Genomic DNA, 15,992 nt, shown 5'->3' with positions numbered 1-15,992 from the left:
TGCTAATCACTGTGTATTTGATTTCATTAGTCTGTTTCACTTGGTTTCTCCGTTCTGAACCAACATGTTAAAAGTCTTAAAACCAAATAAAATCCTATTTATGCAACACTCTTTTTTTCCTATGTTTCTGTAATTGGAGAGCTGTAAAAATCTGTCCCTGCCAAAAGACATAATTTGTTCACAAGTTGTTCCTGTTGGTCTCTTGTTGCTTTTTCCAAGTGGCAGTACATAAAAATGTGTTACACTAGCACAGTTATGTATTTACAAAATGTGAAGTATAGCATTCTGTGAACAGATGTTTGGCTATCACCAGACTGGTAGATCTATTTAAGGAGCACTTTTGCAAACATCAGAAGTGACTGTTCCGACACTTTTGCTTCAATCCATGAGGGGAGCATCTGAAATTACCTCCTGTATTTACATGACCTTATTTCAGCTCTTTATACCATAAATTAGGTCAGGAATCCCAACTGTAGTGGGTTAAGTTTCTACATCATAATATATCAACACAAAAGGTAATCTCTTGGGCTGGTTTTTTCACCAGCAGGGGAGTAAAGACAGTAATTCTCAATTATGTGGCACCAGTGGAGAGGCAAAGTGTAAGTTTCTGGGAAAATGGTTAGCAATATATATTTTCACTGTAATAAAGACTGTGTTGGCATAGTTAGCAGTTTTGTGCCAGTGTGTAGGTTATTTGAAATATGACTCTGAGTTAAGAAGAATGGAAAAGCTCCGCTCAGTGCTCTGGTGGAAGAGATGTGTTAAATCATGCATATCATGAACTTGAAAGCAGTGGATTAAACAAATACTTATGAATGATGTCTTATCTCTTGCCTGTGAACTCATCATTCAAACTACCTTATCTGTTTACGACTTACCTAAACCATGCACCTCAGCAGCCTTATGTAAATTATAATAAAACAGGTAGGATAATAGCAACAAAGTGTAAGTGAGGGCTGGGGTCCTACTGCAAAATTTGGAACTGGTTCAAGGTTCTGGAAGGTTTTAAACCACAGTATTTTGATTTGTCCTATTACAGAGGTACACACCATCTGTAATATACAGAGCATTGTACAGGCCTGTGAGTGTCACAGACAAAATGGATCTTCTGTCCCCAAGCCATTAGTCTGGATTGGGCTGCCTGTGACACAGAGCAGAAATGTGAACCAAAAAAGGTTTTGGGGCTATGACCTCTGCTACCTATGCATAGAGCATCACCATTGGCTTTAACTTTTTCTGTATTGCTGCGCATTGCATATGAACTGAACCCTTTTCTTCTTGATCCAGTGTTAGGTGCAATTAATTGCAGCATATGCAATGTGTAATTCCATTTTACAGCAACAACCCAGCTCACAGATACTACCTCGCAACTGACCCCGTGACAGGAGATTTGTACGTGTCCGACACAAACACACGCAGGATTTATCGGCCCAAGTCACTCACGGGCGCGAAAGACCTGACCAAAAATGCTGAGGTGATAGGAGGAACAGGGGAGCAGTGCCTGCCGTTCGATGAGGCAAGGTGTGGTGATGGAGGCAAGGCGGTGGAGGCAACTCTCATGAGCCCTAAAGGTAAAAAGAGTTCTCCCTCTGTAACTTTCAAAATAATGCAAAAAGTTCAGAGCTGGAGGCATGAGCACGTTTAATTACTGAACCCAGTAGTTGTTTCAAAAATTGGGGGTTTGAGTAATTTTTTTTCCAACAGGAAAGACTATTGAGGAAGAAAGTTATGGGGACTGATTTTTTTTTAAATCAATTAGGGTTGATTTTTTGCGAAATACTTGTCTTGAGTGGTTATTGAGCATTTTTAAGTGCTTATTTAGATTATGTGCTTGGCAGGCAGTAGTGAAGATGTAAAATCCACATTGCTTTTGGTCCCACTTATCCCATGTTTTCGGTTAACTTAAGAGCTAGTCCCTTCTCAACACACAACAGCAAATGAACAGCAAATGCAATCAACAGTAGTAGATTTCATTCTGAATATTGGTTAATAAGCTCTTTTACTACCTACTGCCTGAGACCAGATTTACTGCCTGCAATTTCCATTAGATACATACTACCTATATCCTTAGTTATGGATAATATATTCATTTCTAGTACAGAAAAAAAAAAAAAAAGAAAAAACAACTGATTTTTTTTTTGCTTCGCTAAAGGAATAGCAATAGACAAGAATGGGTTAATCTACTTTGTTGATGGGACCATGATCAGAAAAGTGGATCAGAATGGAATAATATCGACGTTGCTTGGCTCCAACGACCTGACCTCAGCACGACCTCTAACCTGTGATACCAGCATGCACATCAGCCAGGTACTTTTCAGTTGCTGCTAATTTGGAAAGCTTAGCTGGAGATAGAAATTGAAATGCAGCTTTCTAGCCCCTTGAAATAAAACTGGGTGGAGTGTGTAATGGATATTTCACAGCAGATTTGGGGGAGAAAGCAACCTGTTCCAAGGACGTGAATTGCAGTGTATTTTCTTAGCTATAAATGCTGCTGTATTCAATTTTTCTGCCCATAAAGCTCAGTTCAGTTTAGAACAGCAAAACTATCAGCAGGAAACATTAAGCCTGGTAGTAAATACTGGGAGAATGGCATATCTGTTAGAACTACCTTGGCATGGTGATGTTTTCTGAATTGCTAACATCCCTAGCCTAGTAGAGGGAATGAGAGGATTTACACAAAATCCCCATATTTTTCTGTTTTTCTCAAGAACTTGTGTAGGCAAGAAGGGACATCACTAGTGGTATGTTCAAAAAATGGAGTACAGTGTTTCATAATCTGGAAAGTAGTAAGTCGTTGCTACTACAAAAATGAAAGATGAATACTGTTGTTAAGTATGTGTTCAGATGTTGATATCTGTCTCTATAGTTACTTATGATACAGAAAAATATAGCATTTATTGGAGGGGAAATTCAACCTGTATTATAGTTCCAGTGCAGCTGGCTCTTTTCAATAAAATGGATGCCTCGCCTCCCTGAAAAGCTTCAGTTTGCTGCATGTATTCATGGGAGTTCTTTTGTCAGGATTGCTTACAGCAGACAGAAAATATCCTTACAGCTCTCTCTAAAACTGAAGGTGAATTAATTCATTTAATCTGCACTGGTTAACTGTTCAATAAAACACTTCCGTTTGTTTAGGTACGTCTGGAATGGCCTACAGATTTAGCCATCAACCCAATGGATAACTCCATTTACGTTTTGGATAACAACGTAGTTTTGCAGATCACCGAGAACCGTCAGGTTCGCATTGCGGCAGGGAGGCCGATGCACTGCCAGGTTCCCGGGGTGGAGTACGCGGTGGGAAAGCACGCTGTCCAGACCACGCTGGAGTCGGCAACTGCCATTGCCGTGTCCTACAGCGGGGTACTCTACATTACAGAGACTGATGAAAAAAAGATTAATAGGATAAGACAGGTCACAACTGATGGAGAGATCTCATTAGTTGCTGGAATACCCTCAGAGTGTGATTGCAAAAATGATGTCAACTGTGACTGTTACCAGAATGGAGATGGCTACGCTAAAGATGCCAAACTTAACGCTCCTTCCTCCTTGGCTGTGTCTCCAGATGGCACCCTGTATATTGCTGATCTGGGAAATATTAGGATACGGGCTGTGTCAAAGAACAAACCCTTAATGAATTCAATGAACTTCTATGAAGTTGCTTCTCCAACTGACCAGGAACTTTACATCTTTGATGTCAATGGTACTCACCAGTACACTGTGAGTTTAGTCACCGGAGACTATCTGTACAATTTTAGCTACAGCAATGATAATGATATTACTGCGGTGACAGATAGCAATGGGAATACTCTTCGGATCAGACGGGATCCCAACCGGATGCCAGTAAGAGTGGTCTCCCCTGATAACCAAGTCATCTGGCTGACAATAGGCACTAATGGATGTTTGAAAAGCATGACTGCACAAGGGCAGGAGCTGGTCTTATTTACCTACCATGGCAACAGTGGACTTCTGGCAACTAAAAGTGATGAGACAGGATGGACCACTTTTTTTGAGTAAGTACATAAAATAAAGTCACATATCTTATAGTTTTACTGAGTTCTACAGAACTATTTAAAGTATTTCTCGAGGCTGATGAAGTAACTGTAAAAATGACCCCTGAAAGCACAGAAAGATACTTTTAATATCCCATGCTGTCTTCCTCTTCTGGCTTCTTCTTAAATAGAATAATTTTGAATTCATTATTTTGAACTTCAGTTTTATATCTTGAAATAATAGTGAGCCAACATTTCACTCTTGTCAAGAAATTTGTAACTCAGACAACCATGGTTGTGTAGATTTGCATCAATAACTATATTGTCATCCCACTTGCTCATTAGATTGGCATTGCTCTGCAGCAAACACTGACAAGAAATTTGTCTTCACTGTTCAATTTTTTTTTATTTCTTTTTTTTTGTCTGCATAATCTCCTACCCAAAAAAAAAAAAAGTCTGGGTGGTTAGTAAAAGGTTGTGTTTCACAGAGTGGCAAATAATAGGAAGGATCTCCTGGATGGCACAGCAGGCCTTCACACAGGTGGACCCAGTTGGAGAAAGCTGAAAAAAGGAATGTGGGCCGTGAGGAGAAGTGTCATTCCTGTAGGAATAAACTGAAAACACAGAAACCACCAGCACCGTGTCGGGTACAGGTGCAAACACAACAGTGAGAGGTATTACTGGAACAGTAGGACTTGTAATTTTACCAACCTCAGAAAAAAATCTTTTCAGTGAATTGCTTTAGCCTGTGTTACAGTCATTAAGTCATCAATGCCTGTTCATAACAGACAGATTAGAAAAACCTTTTACAGAATTCTCAGTTATATTGATTAATAAAGGTCATGACAATTTATAGATAAACTAGTAGAACCAGAGTTCACATACAGATTTTGTAGGCAACTTCATCTCCAGATGAGCTGAGCTGCGAACTGATATGCTAAGCAAAATGTAACAAAAATACAGCTTAAAACACAAACCAGTATTTCAAAAAAGATCAATGTAGAATTAACTCAGATTTTTTTCAGTCATCTCTGCCAACTGTAAAAATATGTGTATTTTTAAATCACATCCAAGACATGGTGAGGTTGGGTAAAAAGGTGTTTATGAAGGACTGGAAGACAGAGCATTAGTATGATAAGTAAAAGTGTTAGAGGGCCCTGAGATGAACTGTTCAGGATTACAAAGGGCATCATGAAAATCCAGTAAGTCCCTCTTCCTTTTTTTTTTTTTCCCCTTTTCTTTTCTCCTATCTTTATGATGAAATGCAGTAGCAACTGCTGCCAAGGTCAGAGTCTAAAAAAAAAGCTTTCAATTCAACACACATGATAAAGAAAATAAAGTACCAGTGTCAGGCAGTGGCAGCAAAGCCAAACATCTGTGTTCTGAGATAACTTCATATTTCTGTCAGTGTACATTTGGCTGAGGCAGTGTGCAGGAGGACTCTGAGCACCTGTATCTACTCTCCAGCCTTTACATATCCCTATCAGAGACACAAGAGCAGCAGGTGCTGCTTCACGGCATATTGTGTCCTGAAGTGGAGACAGGGCTAGAAATGCTGATCCCTAACAAAGACAGCAGGTGGGATGGTGGTGCTGCCAGTTTTAAGGTACTCTTACAATAATCTGTAAATTGGCAGGGCTTTGGTAGCGGGCACATTCCCAAAGCATTAGCACACATCTGTAATATTTAATTGTGCATTGGTGCATCCGCTGCGTATCTTTTTAGGTCCTGCCAAGAGGACACAAAAGCACAGTGAGGATACACAGAGGAATGAGAATGTGTTCTACTGGGAGGGCAGGTGTTCTCCGTCTCATGAGTTAGCCCTGTTCTGTATGCTGAGAAGCCAAAGCACAGCTTTAGGTGGGCTGGGAGTAGCCCTCTATTTCCACAGAGTAAATTTGGTGTTTAACTGTGACACACACAACCACTTGTTTCCAGTAGGTGAGTTGGGCAAGACAGTCAGTTTGGGGGATAGTGAAGTCCTGTACAGAAATTAAGGCATCCGCTGGGTACAGCAGGCACTTCAAATCGTGCTGGCATTCATACTGGCTAATTGAGGACCTAGAGTTTTAATCAGGGCGGTAATTCCTCACCATGTTGCCTGTAGTTTTTATGTAGCCTACTGCGGTGTACCACAGAAGTAGCTGGTGGCTCCTGAATGTATCTTAATGGCATCTGCGTGATCACAAAAAAGTGGATATTATATTCACTATTAAGGGATTGATAGGTCTGTATTTTTCCTCATGGGGAGAATTTAGGGTACTGTGTGTCATGAAGCACATAGCTATTTCCCGAGTCTGTAAATAGCCATCTTTCACACCTGATCTGCTTTCATGCAGGCTTTCTGGTCTGAGTTAGGTTATGTCCAGCTGCCTTACAGAGAACCCAAAGGGCAGGCTATTCCCCTCAGTAAGTATTAGTATTATTTCCAAGCTGCTGCTTATGCTCTTCCTGAACAATTACCTCCAACCAATATCTCGTTAGAATTCCCAAGCTGAAGTAATTGCAGAGAAAGCTAGGCAATTTCACTCTCCTTGAATTTGCAAGTGTATGAGGCTTTCACAGAAGCAAAGATATTTATCTCCTCCCTGTAGCCACGGTGAAGCAGTAATCTGTTTAATTGCAACAAGGAAGATTCAGATTAGACATTTGGAAAAACTTCATGGTGAAGATTTTGGAGCCCTGGAGCAGACAACAATGATAGTGACCCCTTGCCCTTCACAGACTGTCTTTAAGAACAGATTAGACATCTTTCAGGACCAACACAGGAAGAACACATCCTGCCTTGGGGTAGAAGTTAGACCACATGACCTCTCAAGGTCCCTTCCAGTAATGTTTTCTATGATGCTCTGTACAAGTTAATACCAAAAATAAAAAAAAAATGCACTGATTATGTAAAGCTACAGGGAATAAAGGGGGCAGGGGGTGATGGGGGGAGGAAAGCACTGTTATTTTTCTTGCCAAAACAGCATTCTTTAAAAACATCCATCGGGCATCATAGCTGCTTGCTTCTTTTTAACATAAAATCCCCATACACCAAATTTGTGTCAGTATATTTCCCTTTTGAAGAAAGATAGTTGTAAACACAACTATTTTGCTGGTTTTTGTTCTAAGATCAAGTATTATTGTGACTTCTTGGTGCTGATGATTTGTAACATTAAATCTGACAAGCCTGGGTTTCTAGAGTTTTTTGCTACTATTGCCAAAATAGATGGCAACTACATGTGTCATAGAAGGGCTTGTGTGGGGCTGACATTGATGTACAAGCATGTATCTCTCAGCTTCTGCATATTCACATTTGTAGGTAGTATGGACTAAAACATTTTCAGCTGAAGTGTTTTCTGTTGAAAAAAATGCACTCTTTTTAAAACAGAGAGGTTTCCCTCAAATGTCAGGTGAAGAATAAGAAATTATGAGAAATCGTTCTGACTTCCTTGTAACAATAGCAAAATACTTCAGCTTCAGGGTTGGATGCATTTTCCTTTAACATCACAGTTTATTTACCTATTTTATTTACTATATTATTCAAATTCTCTAAATATTTTAAGATGATAGAATTTATATTCCATGGTGAATTTAGACTTTCTTCCCACTCACAGTTAAAAATGTTCAAGTGTTTGAATGTCCAGTGGACTAGAAATGCCTTTTTTCAACTAGCTTTGAGTGTGGCTGGGTTGTTTCACCCTTTGGTTTTCACACATCTGTTTAAATGGCAGAAGATACGTGGAGGGAAAATACTGTGGGTTTAGCAGTAAAAAGTTCAGCCTTTGGAGCAATTCAGGAATAGCTTTGTTGCTTATTTTCCTGTGCAAATCTGGTTGTATAACTTGATCATGGATCCAAACAACTTAGATCATTTCAGCTAATTCTCAGTGATTTGAGAGCAGATTTATGAAAACAATTGAATCTTTTTTTTTTTTCCTTTTCCAGAGCAACTTTTCAGTGAAAAGAGGAAATCTTTGAAAAAAGATTGCATCCCAAAAGTTGGCAATCACTGCTCTGGCACATACTAAAGCATTTGGCTTTTTTTTTTTCATGGCTTTTTTCCACAGTTTAAGTCACACTAATACCAGAACCAAAAGAAGATTACTTCTATATTTCATGTAGCCTGGACACTAATTAATCTATAATTTATTGGGTTTATAATTTATCTCTTTGCCTGAAGAAGGGAAGGACTGACATATAGGAAATATATTTTTAAGGCTCTTTGTAGTTTTTATAGTGAAATTATAAATACTAGCTTGAATTAGGATATCATATAATCTGTTTTCTTTGTTTGTTTACAGACTTTGGGTTTTTTTAATCTCTTTATGGCAAAATGGATTTGCAAATTTCTATTTTGTTAAGGGTTATAGTCTGCTGATCAAAACTGACACCTTATATTTCAAGAATGCATACTTCTGTGAGGCACTGTTACTCAAATTCATAGTAACTGTTTCAGGTTTTTGAAGGTCTAAAAACTTGCTACATAACAATGATATTAACAGAGCATTTATAAAAATTACTGAAAATGCATGCATACAAAAAACCAGTTGAGCCATATGAAGCTAAAAGTCAGCCAGATTAGGTTTTTATAATGAAATTATAATATTATACAAGGTATAAAAGTAATCAGCCTAATCAAATTCTGCTGTAAATTTGTGAGATATCTGAGCTGGAAACTATTAACTGTAACTGCATATTATGTATGCATAATATGAAGATTTAAACAGATAAATCTTAAAAGTTAAGCTAATTATATGCATATTAGCATTTTGGAAATGACACTTTCTCAATAGCCTACATGACATTATTTCTGTGCAGCAGTTTCCATTCTGAGTTTACATACAGATGGCTAAACCAGGTGCACCTGGTGGACCTAAATTTTTGAAATATCAGAAGTGAATGCCTAAAAAGCCTTGGATTGGAAAAGACCTTCAAGATCATCAAGTCCAACCCTTGATCCAAAACCAACCTGGTTACTAGACCATGGCACTCAGTGCCATATCCAGTCTCATCTTAAAAACCTCCAGGGATAGTGAATCCACCACTTCCCTGGGCAGCCCATTTCAATGTCTGATTACCCTCTCTGTAAAGAATTCCTTTCTAACATCCAACCTAAACCTCCCCTGGCAGAGCTTAAGACCATGCCCTCTTGTCTTACTGATAGTTGCCTGGGAGAAGAGACCGACCCCCACCCGGCTACAACCTCCTCTCAGGTAGTTGTAGAGAGTGATGAGGTCTCCCCTGAGTGTCCTCTTTTCCAGGCTAAACAACCCCAGCTCCCTGAGCCTCTCCTCACAGGACTTGTGTTCAAGTCCCTTCACCAGCCTGGTTGCTCTTCTCTGAACCTGCTCCAGCACCTGAAATAATTCCAATAGCCACTGTTTCTTCTCTCTTTTCAACCTTCTCTCCTTTTGTCTTCCTCTTCTTTTAGAAGCAGTATCAGCAGGCGGAGATCTGATCCAGATTAAGATGGCTCCTCTTCCCTGGAAATTCACTGCCTCTCTTCCATGTCTCTTTTTTTGCTTTCCAGACCTCCTATTATGTTTCCTTACTTTCTTACCTTGTATCTTGCTCCTTCCCACATCTCCCATTTTTTCCCTAAAGTGTGTTTGGCTTCCCTGCTTTTCCTTTCCCAACAGTGCATTTCTTTTCAATACCCTCTTGTATCTTTTGACAGTCCATCCAATGTTTCCCCAGACACTTCGTGCCCTGAGCTCGTTTGTCTTCTCCTTCCCCTCCTCCTTCCTCTACTCAATCTTTGTCTCCAAGGGAATGCAACAGAAAGCAAAGACAGTGACCTTAGCAAGAAGAACCCTTACAAGTTTACTTTGCTCCTAAGTTAAATTAATGAGCTTTCCAGCTATTCTAGAAAGGTGGCAGAATCATGAAGAATATGAAATCTTTGCGATAATTTATAGACTAGAGCAAATCGCAGGCAAAAATCTTATTTTCACTGTGTGCTACAGAGTATCACCCTTTGCATATTACACTTTTATTAACAATGCTTTCAGTGCTGTGGTTTCCCAAAAACTCTGTGATACAGAGTAAGATATTGCCTCTGGCTTGGACTTGCTTAGTTTCCCCAAGTACCAGGCACATCATCTGTAACTGTCAGCATTTGGCAACAGAGAACAGATGACATTTTGCAGTTTTTCCTCTTGCTTCATCTTAATATGTTGCTTGTGGAGTCTGACTTGGAAAGAACCAAGACTGGGCTATGGAAGAGTCTATGGAACTTATGCTGAAAGATTTCATTTAGATAAAAGCAAGTATTTAATTTTGATCAGATGAAAATTATCCCCCAATAGTAGTGTCAATCCACTTCCACTTTTACTGTATAATAAGAGGATAAAAATTCAGTTTTCATAATCAATATTTCTATACCATTTCTTATAACATTTGTGGGGTTTTATTTTCCTGTAATATTTTTGTTTCTATTTGTGTTCATTTTTTTATACCATTTATATTTCAGTAATACAAATATCTAAAAATATCTAGTCTTCTTTTTCCTTGCAGTTTTGGGGCTTTCATTCTAATCTGATTCTGTTTTCTTACAAATACCAGAACTTTATACAAAATTGTAATTGGATTTTTTACCACTGCTAAACAACATTATCCGAATTTCCTTGGTATCACTGTGCTTTTTAGGTATTTTTATCCTTTTACCATCAGCAGCCTTATGTACCTTCTGGTTTTACTGCTGCTGCTTCTTGCTTCATCAGTGTAAAACAGAGTGGCTATAAAGTAATTAACCATAGTCATTCAAGCAGTTTTGTTTAGCTGATTATCATGTTCTTGCATTGACTTTTGTGGCATCACATGAGCCCCTGATTGCGAACTGTGACTTACAAGTGCAATGTCTTTAATCTTCCCATATAATATATAATCAAGCAACAAAAGACATATTCTCTTCATTCTCAACTGTCTCTGAACTGTCTTTGTGAGAATAGTTTTGGGATATCCAGTCCTTGCAAAAGTGCCCCTTTATCCACATTGTCTGGCACAATGTAGCACACAATACATGTATTTCTCTTTTAAAGCATATTTGCTTCTCCTCCTCCCAACAGGACTGAAGATTTAGCAGGCATAACCCTCTCTCACCTCTTCATGTAGACTCATGGGAGCAAGGCTGGCCAAAAGGCGATTAAAACTCTTCCTCTCTATTCAAACAACCCCTAACCAAAGAGAACTTGTAGGGAAAAATATCAAGCTGGCATGTTTGATTTGGTTTTTTGAACTTTCCCCTGGACACATCAATACAACACAAGTATGTAACCATATTACATGCAACAAGCAATTTCTGAGAGGAACTTAGTGATGGTTGTGCTTGCTGATCATACCACGTTTCTTCTTAAGATAAATCATTAATACATTTTTAAAATTTCTGTCTTCAACTTTCTTCAGAGAATAGAGGTTACAATCTCACAGTTTTCTAAACTGGAACTGTAACTCAACTTTAGAGTAATTTTATAATTATAATACTATAGTAATATATAATGTTATATAATAATAATAATAATATATGTTATATACTTTATCTTTCAAGGCTTGTGCTGACAGTAGAGCACACAAATTTGTTGTTTCAGACTCATTCTGTTTAATGAAAGAAACAGCCATGTTAAAAATAATCCATTAATATATAACATTAGATAGCAATGTGAAATTTTTTCAGTGAAGTGCAGTGTGTCCCCTAATTGCCCTGATAGCAGTAGTGTCTCATCTAATAGACATTTACCCGTTTCTTCATTCTCAAATGTTACTGTTCCTTCTCCCTTAGAACTAAAGCAGACCTGAGAAACCATTGAATAGATAATAATATCAAAATAGCAATGCTGAAGACACATAACAATGTTATTACATCTTACATGTATGAGAAAAGAAGAATTGCTTTGATTTCTGTCAAGAAAATCAGGATGTGATGTTTCTGTGGTTTTGGAAAGCACTCCTAAGTAAGGATAGTACAGCAAAAAAACAGTTTTGTTCGTATTAATGACATAAATGTTCTGCATTGTCAATCCAGTCAGCTCTGCTCAGGCTCCTGAAAGTATCCCTTTCACTTCTGGCTTTATTAAGGACTTAATAATACCATTTGTTCAGTTATTAACATGTTAATATTCTTGTTCCATGTTGACTTCTTTGTCAAACAGGAGTCAGGGAGGCTATAGTCAAGCTAACTCATACTCCTTCACACTGTCTTTACGGGTAACCTGCTGCAGTGAGGGTGGAGGGGCAGCTCTGGACTGCATGTGAAAAGGCTGTTCTCTATTTTCAGTCATGCTCTATTCGAACACATTTTCAAGCCTCATTAAGAGATTTGGTCTTCCTTGATGTCCCCAGTGAGGCCAGACTGATCAGCTCTTTAGGAAGCCTACAAGGCACACACAGTTTAAAGTCTTATCATCTTTGGAGTTCCCTCCAAAAGGGGAAGAATCTCTCCCTTCTGAAACCTGCACTGGTTGGGTGTGACTTGTGCTCTAAAGGAATAAGGATGTTATTCTAAATTATATACATATTTTATATAAAATATATATATTATATATCTAAATTAACCACAGAACCTGAATCTAGCAATAATTTTTTACTTTCTTGGTATTCCATTGTCCTAAAAGAAAAAGAATATAGCCATATAATTTTGTTTTCCTGTTACTAAATCTGCTTTTCGAACATAATTGAATATGTTGATTATGTCCATTTTTTGTGACCCTGTAAAAACACCTTCATGGAGTTTTTACCTTTCAAAATTAAAAAAAATTAAGGGGAAAAAAGCAACATTACAGCTTATTCTGTGAACAAAATACCTGGCCTAACAGACCAGCCTTACATCCTTTTTTTTTTTTTCACTAAAAGCCTGTGCCCCCAGCTCTGGTAGTGTAAGCAGACCTTACAGCAAGGAACAATCTGTCATACAAAGTATATCTACACCAACATTTCTTTCATTTGAAAGGCCATGCTCAGGTATTTGTATTGACAAGGCACACAGTTTATTTGTACAGTAATAGAACAGAGTAGTAACAGAACAGAGCTAAGAAGGCAGGGGGAGGTGACACAGAAACAAACCAGAAACCATGAGGAGCCCCGAGATTAAAGACACCCAGCGCAGGAAGCTGCTGCAGGATGGGAGCTGGCTCTGCACACCCCGGCAAAAACCAGAATCCAGCCCCTACAGACCCTGCAGGGCTCAGGGGCAGCAAATTCCCATTAGAGGGTAGTTGAAAAGCAAGGGACAAGTGTTGAAGGCTTGTAGATAAAAGTCTAGCTACTGTAATTTAGTGTCATCATAAGAACAAGCCCCCTTCAATTGCTCCTGAGTTGGCTGCACTCAGTTCAAAAGGGTGTGTGCTGCTGAGGTGCACCCCGAGCCCTGGGAAACTGCTCCATCCCCCAAAACACCTCTCATGTAAGCTATACTGCCTACATCCCACTGCTCTGAGTGCACCCCTTCTCCCATCACATACACTGGAGTTATTTGTCCATCTCTTCAGAAAACACCATCATCATTAACGCTATTTATCTGTGCAAGTTCTTCTGCATGTAAGACGTGTGTCAGATATGTGAGTTATAACAGACTTCTTGGTTTTGCGAATCTTTATGAGAATATACATGGCAGGGGCTTGCTGCAGCAATCAGCACAGTGTGGAGGACTGCAGTGCCGTACAGCAATGAGTGAGAAGTTTGGCAGTCTTCTGTCACAAAGTAAAGTAGTCCCAGCATGCTAAAGTGATGTATTTCTTCTTTCGCTGCAAAGCACCTCTCTCCCCAGATATCTGTCTCCAAATACCTGGAAGTCATTTTGGATTAGGCTGTGAAGGTGGTCAGTCTTACTTCAGCACAAGCAGTGAACTCGAGCTTGTTTGCCTGGATGTGCAATGAAGTGGAAAATGAGCATCAAAACCTTCTCTATACAGAAGTGAACAAGCTATCATGGAAAAAGGGTTGATTCATTTCTTTGAGTTCCCCTTCCAACAGACACATTTCCTGCAGTGATTCTAGTTCAGAGTGTGCCTGTTGTTTCGCAAATGAGTTATGGCTGTCAAAAAAGGCCTATTTAAGTGAATTGTTCACTTCTGGTGTGCTGAATGCCAGTTTACAAAAAGACTGAAAACTGTCCTTTTAACATTATGGCAAAATAGACACACCAAAAAACAAAAATTCTCAAGAGCTGCAGTTGTAACAGGATAAGGTGAAAAGACAAATTGTCAATCACTTTTCAGCTGAAGAAATCTCTTCATTAAACGTGGGCTGAAAAATTTGTCCTGACCACATTGCTGAGATAAAAGACCATTACCTGAGTTATTTAATCAGCTGTGCAAACAGTTGCATAAGACTTTCCCAGATGAAAACAGGATAAAGGCCCTTTCCCCATGGAAAAGCCATCAGATAAAGGAACAGGGCAAATAGACCAGCTGCTCAAATTTAAGCTTGAGTTGTCTGACACTTGATTGGAAAGGACAGAGAAATTTAGCTGATCCTAATACTTTTAATGACCTTCTGTGGTTTTTTGGGCATTTTCTGCCCAAATTCCATTAAAAAACAAGTAGACCTATAAATTCTTGCCCAGAATTGGGCTGCCAGCCATAGTTTAATTTAGCTCTTTCCTAGAGTTACTCCTGAACCTATTTTCTGTTATTCGTGTTCATCTGCTATTTTCTCTGAGGTAGGTACAACGGAAGGGAAAAGAGGAAGGGAAAAGGAGAGAAAGAGGGGAAAGGAATAAAGCAGGAAGGAAAGGGAAGCTTTTTTCCCCCATATATTTAGAATTCTGTAAGGCTGCAAATAATATTGGGGTTTTTTTTCATAGAATCATAGAATAACCTGAGTTTTAAGGATCATTGAAGTCCGACTCCTGGCCCTGACTAATGCACAGGATAACCCCAAGAATCACACCATGTGCCTGAGAGCATTGTACAAACACTCCTTGAACTCTGTCAAGCTTGGTGCTGTGATCATCTCACTGGGGAGTCTGTTCCAGTGCATGACCAGCCTCTGGATGAAGAACCTTTCCCTAGTATCCAACTGAAACCTCCTCTGACAGAGTTTCATGCCATTCCCTCAGGTTCTGTCACTGGTCACCACACACCAGAGATCAGTGCCTGTCCCTCCTCTTCCCCTCACAAGGAAGTTGTAACTGCAATGAGTTCTCCCCTCAGTCTCCTCTTCTCCAGGCTGAACACACCAAGTGACCTCGGCCACTCCTCGCATGATTTCCCCTCAAGGCCCTTCACCATCTTTGTTGCCCTCCTTTGGACACTCTCTAACAGCTTAATATCTTTCTTATATTGCAGTGCCCAAAACTGCGCACAATATTCAAGGTGAGGCCACCCCAGTGCAGAGCAGAGCGGGACAATCCCCTCCTTTGACCGGCTGGTGATGCTTTGCCTGATGCCCCCCAGACATGGTTGGCCCTCCTAGCTGCATTTCTTCTCATACTTAACAATATTCCAGATAAGAACAAAGGAAAAATGCTATCCCTTCTTAGACAATAATAATTATTTTTTTAAAATCCACTTGTTATAATTTACAAGCAACTAACATACATCAAATCGTCATTTGCTTTCTTCTTGTTAAGGAAAACAAAACAATATTAGGAAGACATACCACCATCATATCTTTTATTGTTCATTTTTTAAAAAAAAAACTTCCTCCAAAAGAAGTTATACTTTAATATTTCAGGTTTCCTGATCTATTTGTACTGTGAAATCACAAGTAAGATGCTAAACCTTCTGAGATGTCAAATACACTGTGTGGAAAAAAGGAATATTTGCATACAGTATTTCAATTACTTTTTTTTTTTTTTAAAGGCAGGTTATAAATGAGTAGATATGGATCCACTGAAGTGTGTATTTCAATGAGACTACATAAAAAATACATTTTAAAAAAAAATCATTTGTCTATCCACGCATCTGTAGATTATTTTCACCTTTTTCATTCTTAGCAGGCTTATTCAGTCCCTCTTCAGATATATAAAAGCAAAAATGCATATCAAAATGACAAAAGCAGTGTAGAAATAGAGTAGAAAAA

At 38.9% G+C, this 15,992-nt stretch overlaps 1 protein-coding gene across 1 annotated transcript in view; it reads left to right on the top strand.

Moving 5' to 3' along the window:
* Positions 1 to 15,992, top strand: part of TENM3 (teneurin transmembrane protein 3) — a 1,298,714-nt gene that overhangs the window by 1,259,568 nt on the left and 23,154 nt on the right. Inside the window, 3 exon segments of the mRNA XM_050338169.1 lie at positions 1,339 to 1,571; positions 2,153 to 2,307; positions 3,136 to 4,010. Coding sequence (XP_050194126.1) covers positions 1,339 to 1,571; positions 2,153 to 2,307; positions 3,136 to 4,010 — 1,263 coding nt within the window.

The sequence above is a fragment of the Myiozetetes cayanensis genome, unplaced genomic scaffold, assembly GCF_022539395.1.
Source record: "Myiozetetes cayanensis isolate MyiCay16 unplaced genomic scaffold, myiCay2020 scf7, whole genome shotgun sequence".
In the NCBI taxonomy this organism is placed as follows: Eukaryota; Metazoa; Chordata; class Aves; order Passeriformes; family Tyrannidae; genus Myiozetetes; species Myiozetetes cayanensis.
The sequence above is the reverse complement of the archived record's forward strand: the minus strand, read 5'-3'. Positions and strand labels throughout refer to the sequence as shown.